The following is a 16360-nucleotide window of genomic DNA, read 5'->3' as shown; positions in this document are numbered from 1 at the left end:
CGTGCGATCTACCAGACAATGACGGTGGCATGCACAGAATAGCGGCATGTCTGCAGAAGGATCTCGGCCTCACAACCCTTCACCCTCATGGTGGTCAGCGGTACCGGTCCCTGGCGGGCCGTATGCGGTCCGTGGCCGTCGGGAGGCATCTGCTTAGCTGGAGGAATGATCTGGAATGCAGTATACATGTATAGATATCGCCCTGTGGCTTCTGACAGGTAGGATACCTTATACTATCACAGTAAAGTTCTAGTACTGCCACTGACTACAATCATTTTCACATTTTTACAATTAGATTGTCAGCTCCCAAACCAAGCCTTCTGGCTTCTTGTACACAAAAATCACACTCAATTAGGGGGATCTGTGACATGTTATAGGATAGAGGGGAACCCATCCTTACCATTACAGAGAGGGGCCCGCGTTCACCACAAACCCGTCAGGGGGAACATACTACTCACCATACCGGAACCAGGCGGGCGCCAACTCCTGACAGTACCCCTCTCCACCGAGGTAGGAGGGCTGTCGACCAATATGGACGCCGTGACTCATGGTCTTTGGCGTTTCAGCGAGACGTTTAACTCGCAGGGTCAGTCCCCGTCCAGTGGGACTATGTCGCGGCCGACCCAGCGCGGAGCTATGGTCTGCACGCGCTCTTAGGCTGAACTGGGGTGACCACTGGATCTCAACATCCAGCCCGTCGCCCAGTTCAGCTTTCTTGCTTGAAGATCTCACAGGAACACTGGAGAAAAAAAAAGCTGTCTAAAAAATCTTTTCTAAGAAAAAAATCCTGCCAGGACCGAAGATCCCAGCAAGGTATCTAGGTCCTTACTCCTAACTAGACAGAAAAAAACTGATTTGCTAGAGCAGGAAGTGAGAGGATATACCCTCTGGGACTGCCCCTAGGGTGTGGCCAGAACGTTTTCTTTCCTGTCTAGTCCTACTCCTGTAGAGGGCAGCATAACCCGAGGGTGTTGAATCACCGAGGACTACGTCTGTCAATGAGCGACAGAGAAAATTATATTTTCTCTATCGTCCATTGACAGACGCAGCCTGATCTTAATCAGCTGAATGGGACGTCCCAAAGCAATGTAGGCATGAGGGGTGGGAAGAACGCAACCAGAAAGTAACAAATTCCAAAAAGGCTAAACTTAGCCAACCGGGTAACATAAAGCTCAACCAAATAACAGGAGCTCACCCAGGTAAAGACCCCTAAGAGAACAAAAAACATTCCCTTACGAAACAGCAGCCTGCAAAACCTTGCAGCCAAAAGAGGCATCCGAAGATGCCAACAAATCTACCTTGTAGAATTTAGTAAAAGTATGCAAGTCGCTGCCTTACAAACCTGTAAGAAAATTAAAAAAATGCAAGCAGTGTGTTCCAAAAATGCACAGAATGCAAATGATAGTCAAGCTAGAGCACAGTGGATACCCAATGCATTTCAAAGCGATTGCGCTTCTTCTTCAGGGGTGAGTGTGATGGCTATGACTATTCCTCTATGAATAAATAATATAAAGCAAGATTTGTACAAATATTGTTACAACATTTTTAAACACATTTACATTTGTGTAAACATACAGTGGGTACGGAAAGTATTCAGATGCCCTTAAATTTTTCACTCTTTGTTATATTGCAGCCATTTGCTAAAATCATTTAAGTTCATTCTTCTTCCTCATGAATGTACACATAGCACCCCATACTGACAGAAAAACACAGAATTGTTGACATTGTTGCAGATTTATTAAAAAAGAAAAACTGAAATATCACATGGCCGTAAGTATTCAGACCCTTTGCTGTGACTCTCATATATTTAACTCCGGTGCTTTCCATTTCTTCTGATCATCCTTGAGATGGTTCTACACCTTCATTTGAGTCCAGCTGTGTTTGATTATACTGATTGGACTTGATTAGGAAAGCCACACACCTGTCTATGTAAGACCTTCCAGATCACAATGCATGTCAGAGCAAATGAGAATCATGAGGTCAAAGGAACTGCCTGAAGAGCTCGGAGACAATTGTGGCAAGGCACAGATCTGGCCAAGGTTACAAAAAGATTTCTGCTGCACTTAGGGTTCCTAAGAGCACAGTGGCCTCCATAATCCTCAAATGGAAGACGTGTGGGACAACCGGAACCCTTCCTAGAGCTGTCCGTCTGGCCAAACTGAGCTATCGGGGGAGAAGAGCCTTGGTGAGAGAGGTAAAGAAGAACCCAAAGATCACTGTGGCTGAGCTCCAGAGATGCATTCAGGAGATGGGAGAAAGTTGTAGAAAGTCAACCATCACTGCAGCCCTCCACCAGTCGGGGCTTTATGGCAGAGTGGCCCGACGGAAGCCTCTCCTCAGTGTAAGACACATGAAAGCCCGCATGGAGTTTGCTAAAAAACACCTGAAGGACTCCAAGATGGTGAGAAATAAGATTCTCTGGTCTGATGAGACCAAAATAGAACTTTTTGGCCTTAATTCTAAGCGGTATGTGTGGAGAAAACCAGGCACTGCTCATCACCTGTCCAATACAGTCCCAACAGTGAAGCATGGTGGTGGCAGCATCATGCTGTGGGGGTGTTTTTCAGCTGCAGGGACAGGACGACTGGTTGCAATCGAGGGAAAGATGAATGCGGCCAAGTACAGGGATATCCTGGACAAAAACCTTCTCCAGAGTGCTCTGGACCTCAGACTGGGCCAAAGGTTTACCTTCCAACAAGACAATGACCCTAAGCACACAGCTAAAATAACGAAGGAGTGGCTTCACAACAACTCCGTGACTGTTCTTGAATGGCCCAGCCAGAGCCCTGACTTAAACCCAATTGAGCATCTCTGGAGAGACCTAAAAATGGTTGTCCACCAACGTTTACCATCCAACCTGACAGAACTGGAGAGGATCTGCAAGGAGGAATGGCAGAGGATCCCCAAATCCAGGTGTGAAAGACTTGTTGCATCTTTCCCAAAAAGACTCCTGGCTGTATTAGATCAAAAGGGGGCTTCTACTAAATACTGAGCAAAGGGTCTGAATACTTAGGACCATGTGATATTTCAGTTTTTCTTTTTTAATAAATCTGCAACAATGTCAACAATTCTGTGTTTTTCTGTCAGTATGGGGTGCTATGTGTACATTCATGAGGAAGAAGAATGAACTTAAATGATTTTAGCAAATGGCTGCAATATAACAATGAGTGAAAAATTTAAGGGGGTCTGAATACTTTCTGTACCCAATGTACATGTATACAATTGTCTCGTCCGATAGAGGATTAAAGAAACACTTACATGCACTGTGTCACTGTATGATTTACACTGTTTGCGAATTTAAAAACAAGCAGTTCAGCAGTTATCTGCCCGATGGATCATAATGGTCCGTCCGATGTCAAAAAGTGATGTTATAACAGCGAATTTGTCCCTCATTTCTTTGACCTAGTAAAACACTAGATATTAAGTATTGGTTATCTCATATTTATGTGGGGATTTATGACCGTAATGACAACAATGCATGTGTAAAGTATGTTTTGTTGCTGTAAACTAGATCTATGCTTTATATGTTGTAATACACCATTTATTTATGACTACTATTACATAACTCTTTCTGTGTGTTATCTGTAGCTGGTTTTGTTCAATGTCCTTATTTACAAGCAGTCTGCGGTCTCTGTTATGATGGACCATGTTCATACATATTTGCCCGTTTCAGTATATTGATTGTGATTTTTCCAATTATCCCAATTATATAATGATACATCGTTAAATTATCCTATACATTTTTCCTAATTATCATATATCAATATTTCTCCTTCAGCGTTTTCAATCTTTGTCTGGGGTTTTGTGTTGTTGCACAGTGTGTTTACTTTCAACGGTTCCCACTACCTCCAGGTACAGGGGGAGTGGGAACGCTATTTTCTCTCTGAGGAATCACTATCAATTTATACGGACCACATTTTAACGTGGTACCGCTACATTGACGACATTTTTGTCCTATGGGATGGCCCTATTGACCTCCTTTACAGATTTCCGGAAAGAATGAACAAGAATGAGTTTAACCTCTCATTCACTATGAATGTTGACATCAACCGTGCATCGTTCCTTGATGTAGAGATCTACAGAGGGGAGAGTGACACCCTCCACAGCAGCCTGTTTAGAAAGCCCACGGCGGGCAACACTATTCTGCATGTGTCCAGTTTCCACCCACAACCCTTGATTCAATCTATACCTTTCAGCCAGTATCTGCACATAAAACGTAATTGCACTGATGCAGATAAATTTGAGGTGGCTGCCACGGAACTGCGAGACAGGTTGCTGCGGAGAGGATACTCTAAAACCATCTTAAAAAAGGCTTATAGAAAAGCACGTGATAAAGAGAGACAACAACTACTAGTTCCTTCTCCTCGTAAAGAGGACAATGTGATGAGAACCATTACCAGATTCTCAGAACAACACTCAACCATTAAAAAGATCGTAAATAGATACTGGCATCTCTTAGCGATGGACCCTAAATTATCCTATACATTTTTCCTGATTATCATATACCAATATTTCTCCTTCAGTGATTTCCATATTTGTCTGGGGTTTTGTGCTCCTTGTTCGGTCGTTCTTGGGCGACCCGACACAGCAAGGGCACCCCTTTTGGGTGCCCGATTGTGAGTAAGGTTTTTCCATTCTCGGGATCTGATTCAGATACCCGGCGCATGCTCACTAATGCCCTGCAGCGTTGCAACGCACGGCGGGGAGGCATTTCCGTGTCGGTGGAACGCGAGAGCTGGTCGCCGCTCTACCGCGTCATCCCTCTACGGCGCATGCGCGTGCACTGGGGTGACACCGAGCTCCTGATTTCCAGAAAGCCCTTTCTAGGAGCCCAGCTGACAGGACTGTCAGCAGAAATGGTTTGCAATCTTTAGCTGATCCATCTTAGATTTGATTCAAGGTAATATTTAAACCAGCTCAGCGGCATACATTTTGCTTCTGCCTGCTTTGAGCTCCGGTTGTCATCTTTAACACCTCCAAAAAGCCAAGGTATGGTCTATATTTTTGGTCTTTGAGAAGATTTTTTTTTCCTGCACTTTTTCTTTTTTCCCCCTTTTTTTGTTATTATATTGTTAATCCCTGCATATTAGGATAATCCCTTGGGGCCATCCAGGACACCAGAACTAGTGTCCCAATTTTTTCTTTTACTTTCAATGACAGTGGTAAACAGGACAAATAGAGGGTGAATCTCCCTGACGGGGACACAAACAACAACACCACTCTGTCCAAAACTTGAGTTATACTAATTTTGCATGGAGAGGTGGTGAAATTTTTTTTAAAAAAGGGCTAAGGGAGTGGGTGTGTATGCAGGAGGTGGTTACCTAGAACAGGTGTCAGCTAGTATGTGATTTCTTATTGCTATGGGTAACTGCGCCTTGCATTTCATCATTGCTTGCGCTGTCCTATTGCTTCTCTTTAGCATGAAGCAGAAATCCGTAAGCATTTTATCATTGTGCACGACTCCACATTTAGTTTAAGAAAGGGACACACAAACATAAGAACAAAGCTTTCCAAAATCATAACAACATTTATTATCATATAATACACAAGTTGTAAATACCTGTACAAAAAAAAAAAAAAAGAAATGCCTCATTTTCGTTTAGGCTAATAAGTCATCAAAGGCAACAGTAACTTTCAGTAGAAAAACAGAACAAAACAAAATTTCTTAAATCTAAGTTTAGCTTTAAAATATTCTTAACCCACATCAGTGACCTTTCTTACTTGTAATGGAATATATCCCACATTGCGCAGGCAGCTCATTTTCTGTAGAAATCTTCACCGCAAGGATGCCCCATCCTCTTCCTGTCTCTGAACTTCCAGCAAACATAGGGTTAATCGCTTCAGGTCTCTGAGCTGAATTCAATACATAAAATCTCCCAATGGGGACCTTCCCCCTCTTCCTCCACTGACAAAAATGATTTCATTGCTTTCACTGCCTGTAACATACATTGCAGTAAAATCAATGAAATAACTTCTCAATGGATGAAAGGGGAGGAGGGGGCCAGGTCCCCCATCAGGAACTTCTACTGTTATATTCAGCCTAGAGACCCGAAGCTGTTAACCACCTGTGTGCCAGAAGATCAGGGACAAGAAGAGGGCAGGTTTTCGGTGCAGTGATGATTTCTACAGAATCCAGATGCCTCCACAACATGGGACATATTTCATTACAGGTAAGCTAGGTCAATAAAGCTGTGGGGCTAAAAATATATTTTAGTTAAACTTCAGCTTCAAGTTGAAGTATGCCCCACAAACCACTATAGCTTGTTGCAAAACAAGTCCCTGCCATCATTTTAAAAATAGTGAAAAAAAATTCCACATACTGAAAAAGTTGTTGCGTTAGTTTGACGCCCTGATGGTGCATTGTGGCCACAGCATCTTTTCCATTACACCACTGAACAATGGGGTTAGCTTAGTCTGTTACTGCCAGATCAAAATATTCCTTTTGCCAGGCTCATAAGATGTAATGTGGCTCTCAAGAGAGTCTAGTTTGGGAAGCGATATGACAACCGACTGGACTCAGAACTTAAGTTAGTAAAATAAATGCAGATACATTTTAAAAAAATACAGAACCGGTCTAAGTTCTGTGTTTAGTTACAAGCCTTCTGGCATACCATGAATCTGGATGTAATGACCTCAAGACTCAATATAATTATCTGCAGATATTTCAATGTATTATTTACAAAGTTTCTTTGTCTTATACTGTATGAACATTGAATCAGCTTTAGGAAATTCTTAGCCAAAATCTGGATTAACAGACCTTGTCTAAGGTTTCACTACCCCTATAGGAGCATTGAATAGTATAACAAATGTGAGGGTGATGACAGAGTACAATGGATGTTAATATGAGGAGGTGAGCTATAGAGTAAATCGAATCATACACAAGTCAGCTAAAAACAGTTTACTGTACAGCGGACTTGGCTGCCTCTCTGGCCTCATACTGCTTCTTCGCTTTCTCTCTTAATTCTTTCTCTCTTGCTATCATACCCGCCTCATCATTTTGCCATTCCTTTAGTTGTGCCTCATATTTTTCAATGTCTGACTTCTCGCATTCAGGCAGCTTCTCGAGGACTAAACGTGTGGTCAGGTTCAGTAGGTCAGTAGTCTCAATTTTACCAAGAGATTCAAGCTTTTCACGAAGTTCCTGGTGGAAAGATTGGAAAACATGACCAATTAATACAAATAAATTAGTATCAAAACATTACATATTAATTTGGACTTTCTAAAATCTACAACAACGGTGTTGGCCAGTGACACCCAAGAACTAGCAGGAGGGCTTTAATGCAGAAGAGACATATGTAGTGCAGTATACAATTTCAGCATGTCTTGGTGCCGGGACAAATTATCTCCAGTGTGCTCATGAAAGTGTTATGTCATCACAGGCTGGCCAACCAAGATGGCTGAAGGTGCTGAACTGGTTAAAGATGGAAGTTCTGGTGAGGGAGCTTGCATCGCTGGAGGGTAGACTGGTATTGCAGTCTTTAGTTCTGCTGTAAGGCTACATGTGCATTATCTCAATGTGCCTTTTTACTTACTCTGATGAACACATAAGTGTGGTGGCAAAGAGGGTGGGCTTTGACGCCCAAATGCAGCACTAATTTGTCTATGGGTGGCAGAGGTTTCTGTGCAGAGAGTGCACTTACTGCGCTCGCTCAGCACAGAAACTGAGCTGTCAAAGACACCTCTCGGACTGTACTAAAGATTGGGAATTGGTGGGACTCAATCCCGAACATGTGATCACTGTGACTGGCAATCACAATGGTCATATGATTAGGCAGAAATTACCATGCCTCGTGCCTACAAGCTCAGTTAAAGGGTTGCCGGGGCGGACAGGAAGGGGTTTAAGATTCTGAGATTTAGGTTAATTTAGGTTCATTAAAATATTAATAAGCTACGTAAAAAAATAAAATGATGCTAATGATGCTAATGAGACATGCATTTAATGTAATACACTGCATTAGGAGTCTGCTCTGATACAGGAATGTGCTAAACATGCCTTTAAAGGTCAATCCATCCAAAGCTAACATTACAGAAATAGGTGGATCATTCATCCACCGTCTTCTTAAGCCTTGATAATCATTATGCAGCAGAGAATATATAACTGCCATACTCTCCGAAAATGTAAAATGGGAAACTAAAGTCCAAGTTGATTAGCACGGATATGACAGCATGTTGGGGTAGAGAACTCGCCCCAGGTGATCTCAAGACTTAAACATTGACTTATCATCGTATCCACTAATATAGGCGCCACAGCACAATCTTTTTTAGTAATCAATCCTATATTTCCTTTCATTTCTGTGCATGTCCAAGACCTATTAAAGCTAAAGGCCAATGAAATGTCATATGTAATTTGTATTATCATTAATAATATAAAGCACAGTCTTGTTCTGCACTGTACATGTTCTATAAACACTTACGTGTATTATCATCAATTATTGAAACAATATGTAAGAGCCTTGTTCAGTACTGCGCATGTGCTGTTGCAGGCTCAAATGTCAGAGGATTTAATTGCAGCAGAAATGGCAATGACTGCAGCCAGTTAAGTATTTTTAATGAAGCCACAAACAATTGCCTTTTGAGAAGAAGGCAGAGGCACCAACAACAAACATATTGCTTCATTATTATTCTTACTGTCTGAGCCATCGAACAAACATCTTAGCAGTAGAAAGAAATGTATTGTCAGAGATCATCCAAAACCGCCACAAGCCCCACGTTGTATTTGTGTATTGTTAAACACAATTCGATGAAAAGCACACAACAATCCGGACTACATTTGCCAGTGAATGTACATAATAGCAGGTTGTAAGGATTGGAGTTTATTTTTATGAATGGGAATTGCAGTATTACTTGCACTGCAACAAAAACTGTTTCCCACCACTGAAATTAAAATAGCAATCAAGAGACTGGTTGTTGGATGGTGTGCAATGGCCACCATCCAACATCTGTCTGGAACAAGGAGAATCTTAAAAACTAAATTGAAACTTTTAATGATTTACTGTAATGCAGTCAGGCTGCATGTACAGTAATAAATATGATCCTCTTTTAAATATTTGGGGATCTACATTACCCTCCAGCCAAAGGATTCACTGGGGGCTAATGTATATCCCCTAATGGAATATATAAAAAATAAATTGGGGATATGATCTAAAATGCCACTATCAGAGGTTGAAAGAATAAGTTTGATTAAAACAATAATATTACCAATGTGTCTATATGTATTCTCACATTCCCCAGAAATAATACCTAAACTGATATTCAAAAAATTGAATTCTTACTTTACAAGATTTATATGGATTAATGGAAGATGTAAATTAAAATGAACGTTACAGTGGCCAAAAATGGAGGGAGGACTGGCTCTACCGGATGTATATTTGTATTATCTGGCAGGTCAGCTAAAGCATCTACAGAAGTGGTTGAATCCGGGCTATGGGTTCGATGTAGAGGGATGCATTTTAAGAATGCTGGGAATCAATGAACTTATTGTGAGTTTAGAAGCACAGCAGAGAAACTACCTAGGATAAAAATTCCCATTGTAACCCTAGCAAGATCGGTCTGGAGAGAAACAAAATAATTGGTGGGATTTAGTGATATTCCACAAGAAGTCCCATTATGGAATAACCCAGGCTTGGATCAAATAAGTACTGATATGGACAGCGAGTTTTGGAAACAGAAAGGCATATATACGCTGGCACAAATATATAATGATGGGATAATATACTCTTTTGAATATATAAGTGAGTGGTACAACATAACCCAAAAGATTTCTATAAAAATCTGCAACTCCGGCATGCCTTACAGACACAAATTAGGGCACAAAAATAAGATATCAAAATACCCCATTATTGGAGTATTAGGTCACAGGGCCCAAAGGGTCTCCATACTCTACTCATGTTTAATTCAGGATAAGGTAAATAGAAATAAGTTGAGAGTAAGAGATAAATGGCAAGAGATTTTGAATAGGACAAATGATAAATGGGAAGAGATTTGTTCTATACATTTAACAGTATCACCTGCAGCAAATACTAGATTAACACAATTATACATGACACATCAAATATATTTGAGTCCAAGTAGATTACATAGAATGGGACGGAGGGACACATCGTAGTGTCAGAGATGCCACTGAGAGGGGGAGGATTTCTTGCATCTGATGTGGAATTGTGAATTCACAGTTGAGTTTTGGAGACAAGTGACGGAGATCTTGTCAACGGTCTTGACAAGACCAATTCCATGTATTGTTGAACTTTGTCTCTTTGGGTTGTTGGAGGAGGAAATATGGTCAAAATATAATAAGATACTAATAAAGGAAACATTATTTTTGGCCAGAAAACAAATAGCGGTAAAATGGTTACAAGCGACATCACTGTCAGTGAATCAATGGATTAAAACTGTTAATCAAATTATTCCCTATGAAAAGATAATGTATGAACATAGAGGGGTAATACAAAAATACCATAAGATTTGGGATGTATGGATAAATGCCAATGTTACTCTCGATAAGAGTGAAATATGGAAGGAAACGATTGTCTAAATACCAAATTATAAGGGTATGTTAATATATTAAGATAGATATATGTCATGTTATATAGTACGCTAATTCTCTTCTATCTGTGTAATTATGAATGTAAGGATCCTGTGGGGAACCAAAAGTATGTGATTGAGTATGTTAAGAGATGCATATTATTTGTAATGATTAAATAATTCTGTAATAAAGAGTATTTAAAAAAAAATATATGCTCCTCTTAGTTTTTTTTTTTGCTATATGCTGCAAGTATTAAAATACCATGTGCAAGAAGCATGTTAGGGAGTTGGACTTTTTCTCTTACACCTAATGCAGAGGCCTGGGTCTGCAACAGTTCTACAGGCTACCTGGGCAGCTTCTGTCTGTCAAAGTATACATGCATCTACTGTCTGCTGATGTAAAGATGCTAACTGTCTTGCTAACTGTCCTTGCCTGGTATCTGGTTCGCATCTAGTATGTGCCGAAGTATATATGCTGTCTGTCCTTCTGCTGTCAATCCTTGTTCACAAATACTGTCTGCTGACATTTACATGCTGATTGCCCTTCTGCTGCAATCTATGCTTGGTATCGGATTCACATCTAATGCCTGTCGAAATACACACACCGACTCTGCCCTTCTGCTGCCAATCCTTGACTGGTAGTTTTTATACTTCGGCAGACAGAAGATGTGAAAAAGCTACCAGGCATGAATCGGTAGCAGAAGGGTAGTTAGCATGGATTCTTCAGCAAAGAGAAAATGCGAACAAGATAACTGTTTGCATCTACTGTCTGCTGAAGTATACATGCCAACTGCCCTTCTGCTGCCTATCCTTGCCCGGCATCTTGGTCACTGCTACTGTCTGCCAAGCTTTACATGCTAACTGCCCTTCTGTTGCCTATCCTTGATTGGTATGTGGGTTCACATCTACTGACTGCTAAAGTAAGGTGACCACATTTTTAAAATGAAATCCGGGGACATATATATATAATTTTTTATTGGGAAATGGTAAACCATTTTATAAGCATATTTTCCTTAAATTAAATATGCAGTGTATGTGTTATGTGTTTATGGAATGATTGTATGATATATATACATTATTTCTCACATTTCGTCCATGAGAAAAAAAAAAAAAGGTACTGCTAGAATTTTTTGGGATATGACTATCAAATGTTAAGAAGATAAGATAAAGAAAAAAACGTTATGAAGTACTAGAGGGATACGGAGGGTATGGCGCTGGGTAGTATGTACAGGAGAGGGGTGTGAAGTGTATGGAGGTGGGTAGCATGTGCAGGGAGTGGGCTATGGAGTATATGGCGGTGGATGGTACATGTAGGAGAGAGGTGCAGAGTGTATGGCGGTGGGTGGTATGTGCAAGAGAGGGGTGCGGAGTGTATAGTGGTACGTGTAGGAGAGAGGTGCAGAGTGTAGCGGTGGGTGGCACGTGTAGGAAAGGAGTGCAGAGTGAATGGCAGTGGGTGGTACCTGTAGGAGAGGGGTGTAGAGTGTATGGCGGTGGGTGGTATGTGCAGAAGAGGGGTGCAGTGTATAATGGTACATGTAGGAGAGGGGTGCAGAGTGTATGGCAGTGGATGTTACGTGTAGGAGAGGATTGAGGAGTGTATGGAGGTGGGTGGTATGTGTAGGAGAGGGGTGCAGAGTGTATGGCAGTGGGTGGCACGTGTAGGAGAGGAGTGCGTAGTGAATGGCAGTGGGTGGTACCTGTAGGAGAGGGGTGCAGAGTGTATGGCGGTGCGTGGTATGTGCAGTAGAGGGGTGCGGAGTGTATAGTGGTACGTGTAGGAGAGGGGTGCAGAGTGTATGGCAGTGGGTGGTACCTGTAGGAGAGGAGTGCGGAGTGTATGGTGGTGGGTGGTACTTGTAGGAGAGGGGTGCAGAGTGTATTGCCATGGGTGGTACGTGTAGGAGAGGAGTGCGTAGTGTACGGCTGTGGGTGGTACATGTGGGAAAGAGGTGCGGAGTGTATTGTGGTGGGAGGTACGTGTAGGAGAGGGGTGTGGAGTGTATGGTGGTGGGTGGTAGGTGTAGGAGAGGAGTGCAAAGTGTATGGCGGTGGGTGGTACGTGTAGGAGAGGGGTGTTGAGTGTATGGTGGTGGGTAGTATGTGCAGAAGAGGGGTGCAGAGGATATAAAAGTATATGGTGTAAATGAGTCCTAATTCATTGCTCCAGCACTGCAGAGGCCACTTGGCAGCAGAGATGTATAGTAACGAAGTAGAACTACTTAAGTACTGTACTTAAGTACCGAAATGCGGTATCTGTACTTTCCTAAAGTAGAATTTTTTTCTCCTACTTCTACTTTTACTTCACTACATTTTTCCGATGATTTCGATACTTCTACTCCGATATTTTTTTTTTGTGCTGCATCGTTACTCGTTACTTTTAAAAAAATTACCACTGCCAGAACAGTAGATGGCAGGTTGCATAAAGCTCCAAAAAATGTGTATAATGTCATTCATTTGTAAATCAGCGCATACGAAAATAAAGGCAGTGTATAATAAAAGCTGCTATACCAAATCTTTCCAATAAAAAGAAAATATGAAACAAACAAAGGTGCTACAGCGGCAGCGCTTAAAGTGCATCAAGAAACAAACTACTAACAAACACAACTTGGCTGTGCGAATAAAGTGCCTGTGCAATCGATATAATATCATCGTTGCCCCCAGTGTGCCCTGCCCACACTTCGAGTCCACACAGTATCAAAAAAAACAACAGTGCTAAAGCCTAAATGCATTGAAAATAATTATTCCCACAATGTAGTAACAGTAAATTCAATTCATATAAAAATAAAATATGAAAATAAAATCACAATAAAATAAGTTATGAAATAATAAGTTAGGTGACTTAGGGTCAGGTCAGGTGCGTGCAACAAGTTGAAGTGTGTAAGATTAAAGATAAGATTGCTTTAGGTGATGAACTTCTTGGCGGCCCTGGCAGGATGACGGGGACACCCGCCATTTCTGGAGCTGAGCCACTGTGATTTCCCAACATGTGACAAAGTGACAGCCAGGAGATCTAGTGTAGTGCTCAGCTCAACAATACCGGTCCGCTTTTATATATAAAAATGAAATAAATATACATACTGACTCACAATTTAGTAGTAGTAGTAGTAGGTAGTAGCGTGTAGCAGGCAGCACAACTCAATTCAATCAATCCCACAGCTTCGCTCGCGCCGCGGCCCGCGGAATCACTGTCGTCATCATGATCATCAAGTTAAGAGACCGCACTGGAGGAGCCGTGCTGCCACTTCCCGCTTGAGGTCTCTCCGCCTCTAAACGTGATGTGTCACTCAGACTCCACCCCTTAGGGCCCTTACTGAGTCTGAGAGGAGTTGTGACGCGGGAGCAGGACTCGGAGCATTTTCTTTGGCATCTCTCTCATCTTCTTCTTCTATGAGGTGAGGTGAGTGAGGTGGACCGTGGAGAGACTGAGAGGGCCTAATCCTTGCCATCTGCCACCATGGCAATGTGCCATTTGAGAATCAAATATCAATATAAAATATATATATTATATTAATATACACACACACACGGGCACGGCCTGGGCCGGCCCGGGTCATGGGCGGCTGGGTGGCTTTTTTGAACCAAGATGACGGTGATGGCTATGATGATTATTTATCCGATCATCCATGGTCCATGGACTCACCTGGACCATAAGTGTGTTGTGTGTGTGGGTGAGGTGGACTGGTGCCTGTGCTTCCTGCGGCCTGCCTCTGCCTGTGCGGCTGTGCCCGCACTGCAGTGGCCACTGGCAGTGGCACAGGCACTTGACTTGAGCAAAGCAAATGAGCACTAGTGTGAAGGAGTCAGGACTCAGGACAGGTGGTGGAAGCATGTTCTGACAAGTTCTTATAATGAAAATAATATATATAGACAGGTTTTTGAACCAGTGCAGTGCCAGTGCTGCTCCTAAGGTGAGACTGAGAGAGGCTATCCAGTCCACCACTTTACTTGAGCAGATCACAGAAGAAAGGTGGAAGCATCTGACAGCAAGTGACAGCACTTCTTAGATTGCACACTGGAATTCAGTTATGGACTTTTCCTTATAAAGTTTAGTTTACACACTTAATCTTGCACCTAACTTATTCACAATCACAACTTATTTTATTGTGGTATTGTCATATAATATATTTTATATGAATTAAATTTACATTGTGGGAATAATTTGCACTGCATTTAGCACAGACATGTCACTTTATTTTTGATACTGTGGACGATTAATCTGATTTTGAATACAAGAAGAATATATATTATTATTATATAATTGCATTTGCAGGTACTTTATTAGCATTTTTAGCACAGCCACTTTGTTAGTAGTTTTTGATGCATTTTTCACTTTTTAAGCGTTGTAGGTTAAGGTTTGTGATTGTGAAGCTGGCCTGGCACATCATCATCCATCATCAAGCGAATCAAATCAATCCGCGGATTCCGTGATTAGACTGCGCATGCTCATTCTGCCTCAGCTGAAAAGATGGACGAACCAAAAACACCACCTTCCACCCCTGGCCCTTCAACTTCAAGTGATCTGCCTGGCTGTGAGAGTGAGGAAGCTCATGAAGGAGACCACCCCTGGCCCTACTTAGAGTCGATGTTCTCATATGTCGGTGTGAAAGACAAGTCATATAGAATGAGGTGCTTACTCTGCCGCCCGAAAGGTTGTGAAATACTGGCCTTCAAAAATTCACCGTCGAATTTGAAGAAACATATCAAGGTAAGTTACAATTTTTTACAAATATCAAAATCACACCAGCTTGAGCTATCAGCTGTAACTGTAAGCCCTTTAGCGTAGCGATTAGCGAGTTAGCGACATGCTTAACGTTAACGCGTTAACTAGCTGTCATAAATTTCATAAAGGCTATGACGCAGCGTTGAATCGTGTTTTTGACCCATCCAGTAAGATTTAATCTTACATTATGTTAAAAAAATCATACAAGTTTTTTTGGTCACATTAAAAAAGTTCATATATAAAGACACAAACAACAAGGCGTCTAAAAACAACACAGATAAATGAAGGAATGAAATACTTTCATCATGACTACCACAAAGGGACACACAGTGGAGTGCCTATGTGTAGATTTCTTGCCCTGTTGCTGCCTATTGGCATTGGCATTGCCCAACATGTTTCGCGGTATCTTCTCCGCTATCGCTATCCGCTTCGTAAGGGCCAAGGGGTCTTATCATGTTAACAGAGACTTTTTCCTCCTACGTCCTTCCTAAACAAACAGAGAGCTTGCATTCAAAGCAAAGATCTATCAAAGGAATATAGATAAGTTAGAAAAATAATATAAGAGAGCAATATATCAAAAAAGCCACTGACCAAAAAGAAGGTCAGAGCCGTTCAGCCTGGTAATGTAAAGTAAAGCATAGCATAACATCATTTATTTTATTTATACTGTCATCATTATAGCTTGATGGTCCTATGTATGTTGGACTGAAATGGACGGTACAGTAACTAAAGCATAATATTGGAAATGTGTTGCATTTAATGATTTAATAATTAAAACACCTATATTAAAGTGTATCAAACTTGTAATGTTAAGGGATCATAGGACCAGTCCAGGACCAGGAGAGAAAGAGAACTTTCCTCCAAAATAGAAAGATATGTTCATGATATATATTCATATTCAATTCATTTGCCTCTATTTGCAGTTGATCATCCCTTGTTAAACAAAACAGGTGCAAGCAGAAAAATATATGTTAAGTAACTAGTTATTAAGTTAAGTACTGTCTTGTGTCTTGTTTCCCCTTTCCATCATGGCTGCTATATGGTTACGTTACGCAGCGCTGGTGAGTGTGACTGGTCAGATGCGCCCATAACCATAATAACCCGGCCGGAATGGCTCTC

At 41.5% G+C, this 16360-nt stretch overlaps 1 protein-coding gene across 1 annotated transcript in view; it reads right to left on the bottom strand.

The window, feature by feature from the left end:
* Window positions 1-6833: 6833 nt before the first annotated feature.
* The window catches only part of MRPS27 (mitochondrial ribosomal protein S27), a 204425-nt gene continuing 194898 nt past the window's right edge, over window positions 6834-16360 (bottom strand). Inside the window, exon 11 of the mRNA XM_082253548.1 lies at window positions 6834-7141. Within this exon, the coding sequence (XP_082109674.1) occupies window positions 6899-7141 (243 nt within the window). The 3' untranslated portion in view covers window positions 6834-6898. The remainder of the gene's footprint in view (window positions 7142-16360) is intronic.

The sequence above is a fragment of the Pelophylax lessonae genome (genome assembly GCF_965119305.1).
Source record: "Pelophylax lessonae genome assembly, chromosome: 1".
Lineage (NCBI taxonomy): Eukaryota > Metazoa > Chordata > Amphibia > Anura > Ranidae > Pelophylax > Pelophylax lessonae.
This window is presented reverse-complemented; position numbering and strand designations above follow the sequence as displayed.